The sequence below is a fragment of the Gossypium arboreum genome, chromosome 12 (assembly GCF_025698485.1).
Source record: "Gossypium arboreum isolate Shixiya-1 chromosome 12, ASM2569848v2, whole genome shotgun sequence".
NCBI lineage: Eukaryota > Viridiplantae > Streptophyta > Magnoliopsida > Malvales > Malvaceae > Gossypium > Gossypium arboreum.
This window is the reverse complement of record NC_069081.1, coordinates 89533724-89552220: the sequence shown is the minus strand read 5'-3', so window position 1 is coordinate 89552220 and position 18497 is coordinate 89533724. Positions and strand designations below refer to the sequence as shown.

The 18497-nt window shown below is 33.4% G+C and overlaps 1 protein-coding gene and 1 pseudogene across 1 annotated transcript; both read left to right on the top strand.

Annotated features, from left to right (window-relative positions):
• The window catches only part of LOC108477564 (putative ripening-related protein 5), a 47977-nt pseudogene that overhangs the window by 26523 nt on the left and 2957 nt on the right, over positions 1-18497 (top strand).
• Positions 9333-13572, top strand: LOC128285631 (uncharacterized). Its single transcript, XM_053023486.1, has 5 exons — positions 9333-9430; positions 9733-12132; positions 12230-12523; positions 12649-12754; positions 12864-13572. The coding sequence occupies exons 2-5, from the start codon at positions 11534-11536 to the stop codon at positions 13395-13397; spliced, it is 1533 nt and encodes a 510-aa protein (XP_052879446.1). The 5' UTR covers positions 9333-9430; positions 9733-11533; the 3' UTR covers positions 13398-13572.

Below are 18497 nucleotides of genomic sequence, written 5' to 3'. Positions count from 1 at the left end.
TTCGTTGTTATTTCATGAAAAATAAAAGCGTTTTAAGCAAATTCTCAATTTTCTTTAGTATTCAACAATTCTGAAATAAGGCAATATCCAATATTTGGGAATTCGAGAAATCGTGCTCAATCGTGCTGGGTATGATTTTTTCGGTGAACTAAATATTTGGATAACCTTTTATAATGTTAGTGTACGAGTTTTTTGAAAGTCAAAAATTGATTGTATTCTTGAAGGTATAAAGGATCGTATCCAATCGTGCTGGGTATGATGTTGCATATCTTTGAAACGAGAGAATTTTGACAGTTAACTTGAACTATTCACACCTTTTAAAGAATCATGCTTTGAAAGATCTTTTCCTTAAAGTCTTTGATATAAGGATAGCATCGAATCAATTTGGTACCAATTTTTGGGCGTAATGAGGGTGCTCACCCTTCCTCATACGTAACCGGCTCCCGAACCCCTTTTTAAATTTTTGTGGACCAGAATTGTTTTAAAATGTTTTATTAGGTGATCCAATCACACCTAAACAAAAGGTTGGTGGCGACTCCACATTCGGTTTTAAAAAGTCGATTCCCATTTTTTTTTCAAACGAAAAAATGGTTTCGACAGCCGCCACTGCAGCACCGTCAACATCGCCTGTTTACCTACAAAAAAGGCAGAATAATTATTTTTAAAGCAAGTTGTAAATGGCTATAAAGTCATATGAACCCAATGTATTTTTTTTCTATTCAGACATTAGGGAATACTACCAAAAAAAAAAGATTTTAGCATACAAAATAATTAGAAAAATAACAAAGCAAATTGAAAAACAAAGTTAGAAACGTACAAAGGTCCTTTTTATTTTTATTTTTTTTCCTCTTTGAACTGTTTATACATACAAATATTTCTTTATTTCCCTTTCTTTTTTACTGTTTATATACAAACGTATATTAAAAAGTGCATAAAAAGAAAAACTTACCATTTTGTTTATTCCACCGAAAAAAGGTGACTTTTGGCCTTCCGGCCACCTTAGACGGTGGCGCTGTCACCGGCGACCAGTGGCCGACGAGGCGGGCAATGGCCAGATTCGTGGCCTGGAATCGGAGGGGTTGAAAAGATTTAAGGGTGTTTTGTTTTTTTTAAGGGAATAGCAGAATGTGTTTTAAAAAAAAAATCTTAGCTTTTATAAAACAAGCAAACGACGTCGCTTCGGGCCTGTTTCAGTGGCCTCAAAACGGCACCATTTATGGCCATCCGCGCGCGATTTGACCCGCTCCAAGGGGAATCTGCGTGTTTTTGATCAATGGGTTATTTACCCCTCTGGCCCTTCCGCATTCTTGTTTTTTTAGTCTAGTCCTTTCGTTTACTTCTCTTTATTTTATAAACTTACCATAGAATTTGTTTAGCTTTTCAAATCTGTCCTTGGCTCACTGATCTCTTAGGAAGGGAAGCATGTCCAGGGATTGGGTTTTTTGCCCATTTGGTCCTCTGTCTTTTCGCACCTTTTTATTTTAGTCCTTATTTGCCTACTTTGTCATGGTTTTCACTTTTAATTTCATTTTTATTCTGATTTAATCCCTAATCGGCTTGATTTCAAATTATTTATTTATTTTTTGCAACTTTGTTATTTATTTTAAATCTCTTCACATACTATTTATTTTAAACTGTTTAGTTATTACTTATTTTAAGTTCTCTTTTATATATTATATTATTCATTTTAAATTGTTTTTATATAGTATTTATTTTGAACTGTTTTATTATATACTATTTTAAATTGTTTCATATATTATTATTTTAAGTTGTTATATATATTATTCATCTTTAAATATATATATATATATTATTTATTTCAAATTGTTTTATATGTTATTTATTTCGTTTTTCTTTGATTATTAATATCGGTATCAAAATGATGTATGTTGTGTGACCACTACAACAAAATAGTCCTAAGACGACACTTTTGTGGCGACACTTTCCTAAGTGTTGGGATAGACTGGCCAATATACGCTTTAGCCAACTATTTGTATAAGGGTTGGGATATGCATGCCTAAGGCAACGCTTAAATAAGAGTTGGCTTTGTCTAGTCCTAAGGCGACACTTTTGGGGTGACACTTTCGTAAGTGTTGGGATAGACTTGCCAACATACGCTTTCGCCAACTCTTTAAATAAGGGTTGGGATATGTATGCCTAAGGCAACGCTTGAATAAGAGTTGGCTTTTGTGTAGTCCTAAGACGACACTTTTGGGGCGACACTTTCCTAAGTGTTGGGATAGACTTGCCAACATATGCTTTGGCCAACTCTTTGCATAAGGGTTGCGATATGTATGCCTAAGACAATGCTTAAATAAGAGTTGGCTTTGTCCAGTCCTAAGACGACATTTTCCTAAGTGTTGGGATAGACTTGTCGACATACTTTTTGGTCAACTTTTTGTAAAAGGGTTGGGATATGCATGCTTAAGGCAACGCTTAAATAAGAGTCGGCTTTGTCGAACACTATGCCTACACATTTGGGTCAACACTTTCCTAAGTGTTGGAATAGACTTGCCAACATACACTTTGGCCAACTCTTTGTATAAGGGTTGGGATATGCATGCCTAAGGCAACTTTTAAATAAGAGTCGGTTTTGTCCAAGACTATGCCAACACTTTCCTAAGTGTTGGGATAGACTTGTCAACATATGCTTTGGCCAACTCTTTGTATAAGATATGGTATATGCATGCCTAAGGCAACACTTAAATAAGAGTTAGCTTTGTCCAATAGTATGTCTAAGGCAACATTTAAATTGGCAAATTAATTTATGTAACAAATATATTCATAAATGATTGACACTAAAAAAATGTTTTGATTGAAATATTTAAATTAAAATATTAAAGATTATAGATATTAAGTTCGCGAATCTTATTATAATTTGTTAATAAGCTACAAAGAATTTGTTATTTTGTAAAATAATCGTGTTGATAGATGTTAGCCATCTAATGTATAGTATTTGTAACGCCCCAATTTTTGGGAATTCTGTGAATGTTGGCATAAGTTTAATTATGTTAGTGGGCCTCTAGAAAGCCCAAACTTAAGATAGAACCTGACAATTTTAGTTAATTTTTGTTCCATAAGAAAAATGGGGTGAAATTATGAAATAGAACCTATGTGAAAATGTTTGAAAATGCTATAGGCTAAATTGAAGTGGCCAAATAAATAGGAGTGCAAAATAGGAGGATTTGCATGACAAACCTCCCATTTTACATGAAGTGGCCAACCATCATGTTGTTGTAGACAAAATGTACACTTGATATCCATAATTTATGGTACAAATTGATACAAATTGATAATAGGTTAGGTAAATGTTCCATGATAATGGGTTAGGTAAATGTTTCATGATAATAGGTTAGGTAAATGTTCCATGATAATGGGTTAGGTAAATGTTTCATGATAATGGGTTAGGTAAATGTTTCATGATAAGAATATCATGTCTTTTGTATTAAAGAATTAAATGGATGAAATATGAAGTTTTATTAAAAGAAAAGGGTGAAAAGAACAAAGTTTTGTCCATCTTTGTTCATCATAGCTGAAAGTTAGAGAAGAGAAAGGAGAGGAGAAAGCTCTTGAGTATTCGGTCATTAGGAGGAGGAAAATTGAAGGTAAGTTCTTGGTACCTTGCTTCTATTTTGAGGTTCATGAGTTCTTCTTGATTCTACCTTAACTCTTGAAGTATATTTTGATTTTTAGTTGTGTTATGAGCATTTGGTCATGAATTAAAATGAAGGAAATGGTTGTTGTTTCATGTTCTTTTGATGAAAAATGGAAGATATGTGAAGTTGAGCCAAACAAATGAGCATGCATGTGCCTTAGATGCTAAAGGAAAAATCGGCTAACATGTTGTGCTTTGAAATGATGAAATGGAGATTATGCTTAAGTAAAATCATAGATATGTGATGATTGATTGGTGATATACATGTTTAAATAACATGCATGCAAGATAGGTGTATGAAAGAGTGATTTGGTAATAAATCTGCTTGGGACAGCAGCAGTAACGTGACTTTGGAAAATCACCATAAATTGTGGGAGATGAATTAGAAGCTGAATAAATTATGTAATTAAAGCTTAATGAGTCTAGTTTCAAATGGAATAAACGAGAACATATTTTGAATTCTGTACAATGAGAAATTTGATTCGTAATGAAGAGTGGTCAGATTAGTCAAACAGTGAAACATGGGAAATTTTAAGAAAAATCTGGTACTGATTGGCTAAACCAAAAATTCTGAAAATTTTATGGATAGAAGATATATGAGTCTATTTTCATGGAAATTTAACGGCACTTGATTTGGAGTTTCTTAGCTCCAGTTATAAATGATTTAGTGAATGTTGCTTAGGAAGACAGCTTGCAGTGAAATTATGATTATGTGGTAAACATTGACAAAAATTTGTTAATGAGTTGCTTATTAATTTCTTATAAGCTCACTATGATCTGTAGGTGTGGTTGGCCGAATATTGAAAGGGATTAATATGTAGTTTGTATTTGAATAGTTAGATTAACGTGTTAGTAATCCAATTGTAGGCGGTTCGTGTGTGGATCTCGTCAACATATCGTCGCAAACAGGTGTGTAACTAACACCCTCTTTCTTAGTCTAGATCGGCAAAAGTCGAAAAGCCGAAATGCCGAAAACCGGTATTTTGTAGATTTGCGAGTGTGCGAATGCTCGTGAGGTAAATCGATTAATGTTTTTGGTAAGCTGCAATGTTTGGACGCAAAGTGCATGATTTACGTGCCCTCGATATTTTTGGGCTTAATGGGCCAAAATTGGAATGATGGGCCAGCAGGCCCAATTCGGTAAAAACCCTCGATGCGTGATTCATTAGTACGTGAAAAGTAAGAATATGCATGAAAAACCCTAAAATAGATAAATTAATGAAATACCTTTAAAAGTGAAAAATTTACGTTTACCCTAGTAGATAAATGCAGAAATACCCCTAGGTTAAATTGACCTAAATGCATGTTTGATTGTTGTTATTTCTTGCATGCCATGTTGTTATTATCGATGCATGGGATTGGGATATTGACGGAGGAAGTACTGAAAGTGGCTTGTCCACGTCTTGGAGGCTCTGCCTCAATTTATCGTTAATCGAGCAGACAAGGTGCAAGAATGTGGAGTGTTGAAATTTGGGTGGGTTGAGCTATTCCCCACATGGAGTGTATGGCTGGTACGGTGGAGTGTAGTGGTTGGTGGGTTGAGTAGTCTCCCAAATGGGCTTGCATATGTTTCTTGATGTTGCATGTATTTTGAAATGGGCCTATGAGCCATACTGTTATCTGAATAAGGAGCTAGGGCCCAGTTTATTGTAATCTGAAAAGGGCTCTGGCCCAGTACCACTGTTACCTGAATGGGCTTAGGCCCAATGGGCTTGAGCTGACTTGGACTTTGAATGGGTTTTCCTTACACATCGAGTTTCCCAAACTCACCCCTTTTATTTTCATCCACGCAGAAATCCCCAACCATAGTGGGTTTGGAGTCGTGAGGGAATTCGAGTGGCCACTAGTTCGAAAGTTTGATTTTCTTCCGTGAACTGGACATCCTTTTATTTACATTTGAAGTTTTGGGTTTTAAATGTAATAAGGCCGCTTATTTATTTTGATAGTTTTTAATATGTATTACTAAGATAGGTAATACTTATTTTAACTGTGAAATTAGATAGCTTTAGGCGCGTTTTCAAAAACAACAGTTGATTTCAAAATAACACGACAACAAGCAAAGCTTCCATAATGAAAGTATTTTCCAAAATTAATCACTTTTCCTAAAATGACTTAATCAAATCGGTTTCCTAGAAATATCCATGACGTTAAGGTGTGGCAATGGCGGTATGCATGTCTAGGATTGGATCCGAAGGAGCTTGGTACTTAGCGATCCGATGGACTCACCACCTCTTTTCCGGTTTTCTACCGGTGCATGACTTCCTTTCACTTTAACCCTTAATGAATTAATCTTTTGAACATCAAGTACGATTTTACGGACTTAGAATGGAAATTTTTTTACGTTTTGATGTGGCATGCGGATCAACCATAACTTCTGGGCCGGGTTTGGGGTGCTACAGTATTTATTTTGAGAAAATATATATTATTGTCATTATTCTATTTCTTTGGTTTTAGGGTTTAAGATTTGAGGTTTAAGGTTTAGGGTTTGTGGTTTAGAGTCATGGTTTATGGTTTAAGGTTTAGGGTTTAGGTTTTTGTAAAAAGGATCAAATTGTTAGATAAATTCTAAGCTTTTGATAAATGCTTTCTCTTTGAAGCAACAATGCCAAGCTTGACACATTGCATTTTCTCAAAACATTGGATATGAAAAACATGCCCAAAATACTTGGGGATATTCATTTTTATAATTATAGAGATAAATACATAAACCAAATATGCTCTATAAGGGTTATATTCTTTGTACATTTGTAATTTAGTACTTTACTTTTATTTTAAGAAATTGAAATTTGTCGATTGAGTATTTGCTTAATCGGTATAAGTATTGTTGTCAATGTGAGAGGACGTGGGTTCAAATGCGCTGAAGCTCATTATCCTCGTATTTATAGGCTGGGGAGGGATTATAGATAGTTCTAACAAAAAAGTCATAATATTTATGGAATCCTTGTATTTCTGTGTATTTACTTCAAGATTAAGAGTTAAATATTAAAGTCATAATGAAAATTTTAGTTCTTAATGTTTAATTTTTTTATCAAATTGGCTTTTATTTATTTATTTTAATTAAATCTAATTCTTAATCTTTTAAAAAGAGTGAAATTTAATTATTATCCTCTTAAAAAGTTAAATCAATATTATTTTAATGAAAAACTAATTAAAATGTGGAAAATTTAAACATGCAATATGCATGGTAATCCATGTTATTAATATTTTTATTTTTTAAGAACTATTTGTATAATTTTTGAATTTTAATTTTTATTGTATGAATAAAATTTTAAATTATTTACTAATATGATATATATAATAAATGGTACCATGTCAAGATAAAGTGCGTGTAGATTAGCGGGTTATCACCCTAATATTATTAACAATTTATTGTTTTAGTTAACATTTTCGGTTAAAAAATAAATTTACTCTTTTTAAAAATTGAGAATCAAATTTAACTAAAAAATAAAAGCTAAATTATTAAAATTTCCAACGTTAGAATACTAAATTATTATTATGATAATATTAAATAATAAAGAGTTTAATTAAAGAAAGTAAAATATTTTTGAATAATAATAATTAGTAAAAAACTGAAATAATGGTGACATGGCATGGGATTAGTGGCCAACTGGTAAACTTGATTCTTACCCACAAAAAACCACTTATTCTCTCTCACTCCAAACTTTGTTGGCCAAAGAAAACCAATTGCATCTGCCCTATTCCAGCCACTGGTGCATCTGCCGTCGACCACCTGCTCCAGCCACTGGTGCATCTGCCGTCCACCACCTGCTCCAGCCACTGGTATGTCACGGTACCTTCACGATACCTTCTTTGTCTTCTGTTCACTAGCTGGGTTTTTTTTTGTATTGCTGTCTTTTTGTTTATCATGAGTAAAAATTCATCTAAAGATAATTACTTTTCATGAATTTGGGTTCATCTAAAGCTTTGTTTCAAATGAGAACAACCATAGCATTAAAAGGCATTGGGGGCTTTTCTTTTCTCTTTTTTTTTTTTGTATTTTTCTTGGGAAAAATCAAAGGAAAAACTGGAATTGATTTTCTTCTATCTTCGTGTCTGCCATTGTTCATAATTTTTACTGGTTATATAACAATAGCATGCTTGATACTAATGCATGATCATGATCATGCAATTTAGTTCTATTGTGGCATGTTTGTGTTGATGATTGATTGAAAATTATAAACAGTAATAATCTGATTGAAATTACCTTTGTTCTGTCTGATTTCAGCATGATATATAGTTTCCATACATTTGCATCCCCTTATATGCAAGCATAGCATATTTAAGTTAGCTGAATCATTCACACCATTGATTCTCCACCATTCTTTTCTTTAACTAATCTCTTTTATCTGGCCTGACCGCATTATTGAGCCCTATCTATGTTTTGTTGAAAAATGGGTGATTTAATAGTTTTATTTGTGAAATTCTCATTTAGGGGCTGTAGTAGAACCAAAACTTTAGCGAACCCCTGTTGCTCAATCTTTGTTCAAGGCAAGATGTTGAAAGACCACCAGTTTGGCTTATGAGTCAAGCAGTAGTTTAAGAAAAGATCTTCATTGCTTTTCTGAATAAAAAAAGAAAAAAACAATAATATTATACATATGCATGCATAGTTTAAGAAATCAGGTAATCCTTGGTTAATTGAGTTAAATTTGTTATACAAGCACTAGTTTCAAAAGAAGATTTTGAACAGTGGCAAATAAAAAATGTCCTTTCCTTTGGTAGGGTTAGCTTACCATTGGTCACTAGGGTGTCATGTCTTGAAATGCCCACATGATCATTTCTCAATGGATATATGTATTATTCATTATTTATTTCTTTTAAATCCTTTAATAACCCAGAAATTTGATAGCTCGAGTTCGAGTGTAGCAATGGATGCATAGCTGTATATGATGTAAAGTTGATTTTATGATAAAAATGACTTGAACTCCTTTGTTTTTGCTTTTAGGTTTTTTGTATTATATTAGAAGTTAAATAGAAGATTTGAGGGTATGTTTTAGATTTCATCATGTTAGATTTAGATTCATGCAAAGCCTTTAAATTTAAGTTTCTCATGATTGAATATTATCCAAGATGAAATACTAGAAAACTATGTATATTTGAGTACGAATATTAATTGCTTTATGTACACAATTCAGCATCATGAGTGATGAATTTCTTCACACTTTTTGCTTTTCCTTTCAGCATGCTCAAAACACTTGATAGATACCAGAAATGCAGTCATGGTGCAGTGGAAGTTAGCAAGCCAGCCAAGGAGCTTGAGGTGTTATTTTGGCTATAAATTTTGTTGTATTAGCTGGCTGGATTTCATTGTTTGCTATGTTCATAAACTGTTTGATAGATTGTGTCTTAAAAATTTTGCTTAAAAATTTAAAACATATGGTACACTGCAAGGTGTTTTAAATCAATGTGGTTTCAAAAGCAATTTTTTAATGTTCGCATTTACTTTGGAGATTGGATACCTTAAACTGTAATACGCCCCGCTTCATGTTTTTGCTATCCTACCCTTTTTGAAGAAAAGAAAAAGAAAGATTCATTTTCTCAAGGGAAAAAATGTCAATTTTTTAAAATAATTGGTCTTTTAAAAATGTCTATTTTCCTTCTTAATTGGTATTGAGCTTGCCTCATATGAAGCTTTTTGAGCTCGTTGTTGATGGTATCATTTTTGTGAACTTTTCAGGCTAAATTAAAGATCCCAAGCATGAATAATGGCATATACCTTTTACTATAATTGAGATATATGTTATATTGGCTTTATCAGTTTGATATAACCAGAAGGTTAGTTAACCTTTTCTTTTCCTTTTATTTTTCGTTTTTTAAATTTAGGTTTAAATTTTTCTATCTTTGTAGTTTGGACTATTTTATTTAGGAATTTAGATATTATTTATCATAAATTTTAATATTATTTAATTGTCATAATGATAAATTTGATTTATTTTAATATTTAAATTTGTTATTTTATTTCGGATTAGGTAGTTTTGGTTGCTGTTAGTTCACCAGAAAGCTCATCTCTTTTCACACATGAACCTTAGGATTAGGCATTAATAGATACTCTATTTTAATATTAATTACTTTAACAGATGGTTGATAAAAGTTGGATGTATGCTCCAAGATTTAGCACCAATCACCTAGCTGGAATAGAAAGATTTCTATCATTTGCAACTGGAAAATCACTTTTTAACGAAAAAATATATTGTCCGTGCCATCGTTGTAATAATAGGATATTGCATGAACCATATATTGTGGGTCAGCATCTTCGTCTTCATGGTATAATAAAAGAATACAAGCATTGGATTTTTCATGGAGAATCCATTGAAAGAACATCGGTGCAAACCGACCAAACGGTGAGAACTGCTTCGTCAATTTGTACGTTGTCACAAGAAAATGAAGTTGATTTAAGAGATCTCATAACGGATGCTCTAGGTATCAACATCCCAACTCTTAATGAGAGTTTTGATGGAGTTTCAAGCGAGTTTCAGAATAATGGTCAGGAGTATGATGTTAATGAGGCCCAAAGGACTACGGAGAGAGCAGCTACTTTTCAAGATGATTGTGATATTTCGCTCTATCCCGGTTGTGTCAAGTTCTCATGTGTCTCATTCCTACTTCGGCTTTACCACTTCAAAGCACTTTTTGGATGGTCAGCAAAATCTTTGGCATGCTTATTAGAGTTTTTAAATGAGGCATTTCCAGATGGAAACACAATCCCGACTACATACTATGAAGCGAAGAAAAAGATTTCTGCACTAAATCTTGGGTATGTGAAGATTGATGCATGCCCGAATGATTGTATGTTATATTGGGGCGATGCTAGTAAAAAGATCAGTTGTGATGTCTGTAAAAGCTCAAGGTGGCAATCTTCTCGTGAGTTGGATGCAGATGAACAAGTTGATGGTAGTTGTCGCCGTCCTAAGCCTGCCAAGGTATTACGGTACTTTCCTTTGATTCCTAGACTAAAAAGATTATTTCAATCCTCCAAGACATCACAATCCATGAGATGGCATAAAGAAGGACGAATCAAAGATGGTATCTTGAGACATCCAGCCGATGGTTCTGCCTGGGATGCATTTGATAAAAGGTTTCCTAATTTTGCATCTGATCCTCGCAATGTTAGGCTAGGTTTGGCTAGCGATGGATTCAATCCATTCCGAACAATGATTACAAGTCACAGTACATGGCCCGTACTTCTTATTCCTTATAATTTGGAACCTTGGGCATGCATGAAACAATTATCAATGATACTCTCAATGGTTATCCCTGGTGAAAAAGGACCTGGCAATGACATTGATGTCTACATGCAGCCTTTAATTAAAGAGTTGAAGCAATTGTGGACAGGAGTTGATGCTTTTGATTCATCGACACGAATCTTTCACTTTACGGGCTTGTCTTCTTTGGACAATCAATGATTTCCCACTTACGCTAATCTTTCGTGGTGGAGTACAAAAGGTCGGGTTGCTTGCCCAAGATGTCTGAAAAACTAAATCTCTATGGCTACGATATGGTAGGAATTTACATTATATGGGTCATCGTCGATGGTTATCATTGAACACCCATTTCAAAAAGCAGTCGTGAATTTGATGGCACTATAGAATATGGTGTAGCTCCTATACCACGGTCCGGGAAGATATCTTAAGAGAAGTTGAAGGTGTCAATTTCATTTATGGAAAAGCCCGAAAGAGGGATAGAGAAGAACTAGATGAAGGGTCGGTAGAACTTGATGTAGACGAGGGGTGTGATTTGTTTAACAACTTTGAAGAATTGGTGGCAGAGGGAGATGAAGCAAATCTCATAAATCAAGACGAGACTTTATGGAAGAAGAGGAGCATATTTTTCGACTTGCCTTATTGGCTTTACAATCTACTTCGACATAACTTGGATGTCATGCACATCGAGAAGAATGTATGTGACAATGTCATTGGCACCCTTCTTAATCTCTCACGCGGTGGTAAAGATAATATCAAGGCACGCAAGGATCTACAAGATATGGGCATCCGAAGTTACCTTCATCCAAAAATGAGAAACGGGAAAGAGTACCTACCGCAAGCATGTTACACTCTTGCATCAAGGGAAAGAGATATTTTTCTTTCCATTGTGAAGAACTTGAAGGTACCCGATGGTTATGCATCAAACATATCTCGATGCGTAAATTTGAAAGAGCATAAGTTGAGCAACCTTAAAAGTCATGATTGTCACATTCTTGTACAAGATTTGCTTCCTATATGCTTAAGAGGAGTTGTAGAAAAGAAGGTGCTAAGTGTTATTACAAATCTATCAGATTTCTTCAAAAGATTATGTGCAAAAAGTCTTGATCCACAAGAAGTTGATCAACTTCAAATACAAGTCATGTTAACACTTTGTGAAATGGAGAAAATATTTCCTCCAAGTTTCTTCACAATCATGATTCATTTGATTATTCATTTGCCGATGGAGGCTAATCTTGGTGGACCTGTTCAATACAGGTGGATGTACCCGATCGAAAGGTATATGAAATATATCAATAATATTTCACAATATTTTATTTTTATTGTGTTAATTTAGAATATAATAAGTATGTAAAAATAAATGTATGTGATGTAGGTATCTTATGGGATTGAAAGCTTCGGTGCGAAATAGAGCTTATCCCGAAGGTTCCATTGCTGAAGGGTACATAGTTTCAGAATGTCTTACATTTTGCTCCCGTTATTTTTCTGATGTGGAGACTATATTTTCCCGTCCTCCGAGGAATGATGGGAATATTCAAAAATGGTACATTTTCTCTTCTGGAGGACGTCCAATTGGCACCATTAACACGAAGATATTGGACATGCAATCTCTTGCACAAGCAAACCGCTATGTTTTATTGCATAGCGATAAGTTATCACCATACCGTCAGTGAGTTTCTTGATGAAAATCTTTTCATTCGATTCTTTTTCTTAACCAATAGACAAATAAAGTAATATTTCTTAATTTGTATACATTTTGACAACATTTTACGTAAAATACTGAATATATTATAGGGAATTTTTAGAGTCTGAGCGAGCTGTTTATGGTGGCATTCAAATTAGTAAACACACAGAGGACAAATGGTTGGTTGAAAAGTTCCCAAGATGGCTTGCAAAACAGGTAAATTGTCACTATTAAAATAATTTATCATATTATTTATGTAATGAGGGAACATTGTAGTAATTTGTTCATAGAATAAGAGCTAATTGATTTCCTACTATATGGTTAGATTCCAAAGATGAAAGTTGAACAAGTTGATGCTGATGTAATTGCTCTTGTTCGAGGACCGCATAAGGTGGTTTCCATATATGATGGGCTTATAATTAATGGTTTTAGGGTCCATAATAAAAAACTTGAGCAACATCGTAAAACTCAAAATAGTGGTGTGATGGTTTTTGCTGACGGGAGAAACTATTATGGCAATTGCATTGAAATTATCGAGCTAAACTATTATGAAAGGTTTTGGGTTATCATGCTTAGATGTGATTGGGTGAATATTAAATCTCCTAGGAGTATGAAGAATGATGCAAATGGTTTTATTATGGTGAAATTTTCTGAGCTTATCCATACAGGGAATCGTGATTCAGACGATCCATACATACTGGCTTCTCAAGAGAAACAAGTATTTTATGTCGAGGATGGCAAGAGTAAAGGATGGCTCCATGTTATCGGAATAAAGCCAAGAGATTTGTTCAATCTAAGCGTTGAAACCCCTGTAGAAGATGATGAATATCCGCAGTGTGATCATCATATTGTAGCTTAATAATTTTAGTTTTAATTTCAACAAGAATAATGTTTTAAAGTGCAAATATTTATTGTAATTGACATTTTTAATGAAGTATAGCAGAATGAATTGCCCAAAAGAAATAGAGCACTTAGATGAATATGACATTCATATTATATTAATATCTAAGTTAATTCATTTTTATATTTGAAGACATTTTGGGTTATAGAAATTATGAAATTATATACTGTTGGAAGCTAAGAATATAGTCTTATTCAAGTTATTGGCTTCATTCCAATTATTCCAATTATTGGTACCACTTATCCCAGTGCGTTTGAGTGAATGATGTTTTAATTTTTTCACAGGCTTGTACCTTTATTTCAATTATTGATACCACTTATCCCAGTGCGCATCACTGTACTGTGATTTACTTATGGTAATGATTTAATTTTCTAGGCAAGGTAAATGATGCAAGTAAGGTTCAAACACTTCTTTTTAGTGCCACCTTGCCAGACTGGGTAAAGGGTGTATGTTTCTTAACTGTTCATGTGTTGTAGTATTTTATTATCTGAAATAAAAATGTTATCTTGGATTTCTTCCTCTTCATTTTTTATCATGAATTTTATTCTTTTTCATTGCCAGATTGCAGCAAGATTTCTTAGAACAAGTAAGAAGACTGTTGATCTTGTTGATAAAGAGAAGATGAAGTGTTATGTAGAATATATCATTTTTCATGCTTTCCTTAAAGCAAAATGAATTCTGTTGTTTTACCAATCTCAATTATATATGCTTGCAGGTCACCTTAAATGGGTTTCGGTCAGGCAAGTTCATGACATTAGTGGCTACCAATGTGGCGGCAACGGGATTAGATATCAATGATGTGTAGTTAATTATCCAGGTATATTTGGAATCACATGTTTTACAAAAGCTCGTAATATATTATTTTTTTAAGTTTGATGTGTTATTTGTTAATTTTAATTAATTTATAAAAATCAATTTTTTAGGTTATTATTTTGAAAATTGAATATAATATAAATTTATGCAAATATTCAAATATTTGCTTCCCCTTTGTCGTTTTGCTGGATATTTGCTTATGCTGTTTGTTTTTTTTTTTTTGGGCTTGATTTGGTCTTTTTGTTTATTTTGCTTGTTTTTTGGTTTATTGGGTTTGTTTTGGCCCTGCTTTTAATAAAATCCAGTGATTATTTTCAAAAATACATAAAAGCCAATGGACTAAAATAAAAGGTAAGTAAATAAAAAGCAAACTTTGCTCCAATTTTACAGTCGGTTTCAAGTTTCCCGCAACAAGGTTTAAAATTCATATTTTTCCCGGTTTTTCCTCCTCCTCAAAACCCATGACTTTTTCGGTGCTCTACTGGGTGCTTCATCGTTAACCATTACTACTTTATTTTCTAGGAAAATGATTGGGAGAATGCGAACATTAAAAGGTGTACGATTCTCTTCGAGGGGTTCTTCAACAGGTTCGAACACCTTGGAAAGTGCTGCTACAGATAGTCAAAGCACAGGAGATGAAACTCCAACTCAATCAGCAGAAGAAGTACCTGCAACTCTGGCTGGTACCTCTATTTCCTTCCCACTTATTAGTTTTTAGCGAAAATTGCAATAGAAAATTGTATACTCTCCAATCAAAGAAGCTGAAAAATCTATGAAAATACTCAAGAAAGATTTAATGAAACTTAGGCTTTCTCCTCTTGTCCATGCTATTTTGGGAAAAAAAAACTTCAACTTCTAAATGAAATAGGACTCCCAAACTTTTCTACTAGCTGGAAAGATAATTACTGCCTTGATGAAGCTCTAGACCAAGAAACCCGGAAACCCATTTTTGATTTGTAACCTTATTGCCCACTTTATTACCAAAGTCATGTCTCCATCTTTCCATCACTTTCATCTCAGTTGTGAATTTCAGATCGTAAGCTCTTTTGATCTTCTTCTCGAATTTAATATTTTTTTTCTCTCGTGATTGTAAACTTGTCGTGAGAGCTGATACTGGAAGGAGGAATTTTAGATTATATAGCTTCCTGCCCGCTTAGTTGTGTTTTTTTTCTAGACAATGCTCATAAGATGTTTGACAAAATGCTTCTAAGGAATATTGCAGCCTATTTTGGGGATTTTTTCACTGTAGAATAATGTTGGTTAAAGGGTATCGATGGGGGCTATATCTCAACATATTGGACCCTGGATTTTAGGTAACTAGTTTTAAATAGGCTGCTCCTAAGTCAAAATCAAATGGAAATATTTGGTTGGAATCTAAAATTCATCATGTAATTGGAAATATGTAGTTTATGCCAAATTATTATCGAGTATTGTTATGCATAATTGTTATACGTGGATTTAGTCTAATAGATGGAATTTGTTCAAGTTATTTTGGTTTTTCGTTCGTTTCTGCATTGTAATGGTTTAATTCTACTTTGCAGGTGTTTAAGCATGTTTTGCATTTCTTTGCAATGAAAAAATATAATGCAAATATTGTAATGGAAAGATTTATTAGTTTTTAACTCCGGCTGGACTATTTCTTTGCTTTGTTAAATATGATGGGTTTTTATTTCATCTCAGTTGGAATAGGGTTGGTTTTGATTGTCTGGTGTTTGACTGTTTAACAATTGATTGACTTGAGAGAAATAAAAGAGATTTTATCTCAAATAGTTGATAACTTGAGAAGTTTGTTTTAAAAAAATAAAAGATTTTATCTCAAATAGTTGATAAATTGAGAGAAATCAAAACAGAGTATGCTTTAAACATTTCTCAAATATAAAAAAAATTGCATTAAACATAGAGTTTGGGTGTGTTTTCTCTATCCTCTTTAAAGTGGTAACCGATTGAGCTTGTAGAAGTTTAATTACAGATTTTCCAATTTTTTTATATGGCATCCTCAAAGGTTACCTTTTATTGCCTTTTAGTTTTTTATCAAACGGCCAAAGATAGAGTTCGCATTATAAAAGTTAACTCTTTTATTAAATCAAACAATAAATCTTAAAATTAAAATTTAACTCAATTTTTATTAATTAGAGTTCACTTTTATTTAGCTATGAAAATTTTATTATTTGAACAAGCAGAAAGAATTTTTGTTATTGTTTAAAAAAATTCAGTTTTCGATTAAAAATTTCAGCAAGATTTCAAAATTAAGTTGCCTTAAAAAGAATCTTGTTATTTCAACTATTGAAATATAATTGTTACTTTTGACAGAGGCTACTAAAGGTACTAAGAGAAAGCGAGGGCCTACAAACATGAAAGATATATGGAATCTTCAACGGAACTCAGATAGTAGTAGATGCCAACCAATACGGCCAGCCTATTGGGAAGGAAGCGTCCAAATTGGCTGAATTTCTCGGTACAATTGCAAGGACTGGTTCTATCTGTCCTTTGAATACAAAACATTGGAAACATCTTTCTAAATATGTGTTGGAAAACATATTGAGAATCGTTCATGTATGTAGTACATAATCGTTTTCTAATTTAATGTATTGCGATAATTATTCATTGTTTGAAATTGTATGTAATGAGTACTTGTTACATTATTTTGTTATATGTGTAGGAAAAGTTTGATCTCCAAGGTAAGGTGGAGGACTCTGACATCCTCTCACATGTTGGAAAACTCCGGAAGGAGTTTAAATCGACTTTGAAAACTAGATACTACAAAGAGATGGTCCAAGAAGGTCGACCGATTGAAGAAATATACGAAAACAATCATCTTGGTGTGCATGATGATCAATAGAAGTGGCTAGTGGAGCGATGGGGAACACCGCAAGCTGCGGTATGCACTTTTATTAGACTAAATGTCTCATTTTTCCTGCTTCCACTTACGGTATGATCAAAGTAGGGGGTGCATAAATGCGTGATTTTTGAATGAGGCATAATAAACTTAGCTTTCCTATTACTCTCATATTTTTTTCTCATTAGTTAAAACAATAGGCACAATCAGAAAAGGCGAAAGAATACCGAGCAAAGGTGCGTTACACACATACTGCTGGTAATATAGGATATGCGACCCTCAATGCACAATTTGTAAGTATTACGTACATATTAATCAATACGTAACTTATATTAATTATTCTACACTCATTGGTGAATATTGTTAACAACTATTGTTTTGTTCTATAATAGGCTGAGAAGGAAGGCCGTGAACCCTCGCGTTTGGAGCAGTTTAGATTTCAACATTTGCGGAAAGATGGAAGTGACAAATTGAACAGTGAGGCAGCAGAACAAGTTTATGTAAGAAACAAATGGGTATTATTTATTTATTTATATTTATTTTGACATCTATTTTACTTTTTTTTTTAAATAGATTTTTCTAATTGAAGAGAACTGTAGGATGAAGCATGCAAGATGGTTAAAGACTCTATGCCAACACCTGAGAGTTCTTTCGCTACCAAGATAATATTGTATTAGAAAACGAGATCTATACACAAGTGTTTGGCCCCGCAAGGATGGAAAATGTTGGGATATGGACGGGATGACCAAATCCAGTTGTTTGGCTATGGGTCATCACGAGGAAGCCAATCTACATCGGCTATCAAGAAATTGATTGAAGAGATGAGTGCTAAACATGTCGAGCAAATACAGACAATTCAAGCCGAACAAAGGCCGAGAGAAAACTCTACTCGAGGAAGCGAATCTCGATTTCAGACGGAGGTCATGAGCGAGAAACTCATTTGATAGTCAAGGTAAGAAAGATTTATGAAATTAACTGAAATTCGAGAGGCAAAGTTCATGGAAATGATGGATGCTCGTGAGAAAAAGTATAAGGCTCTCATAAATAAGTGTATGGCAAAGGGAATGTCAAGTAAGTACAAGATTTTTCATAGTAAGCATAGTAAGGTGACTATTTTATAACTAGATTGTCAATCGGTTTGTTAATGGTTTAATAGACATTGATTGTTTTAACTGAATGCTACGTTTTTATTTGATGTCTTCATTGCTAGGTCAACTAATAATTAGTGGATATACTGATGAAAATTCTTTATTTAACTTCAATTTATGGTTCTTTGGTTAATATTAAAATATTCTTCCCATGTGTTCATGTTGTTTCTCATCTAACTTGTATAAATAGAAAATGTACATTGCTATTTTTGCAGTTGAATTTCAGAGTAGCGGACTTGATGATAAAGCCTTCAGTTCAGA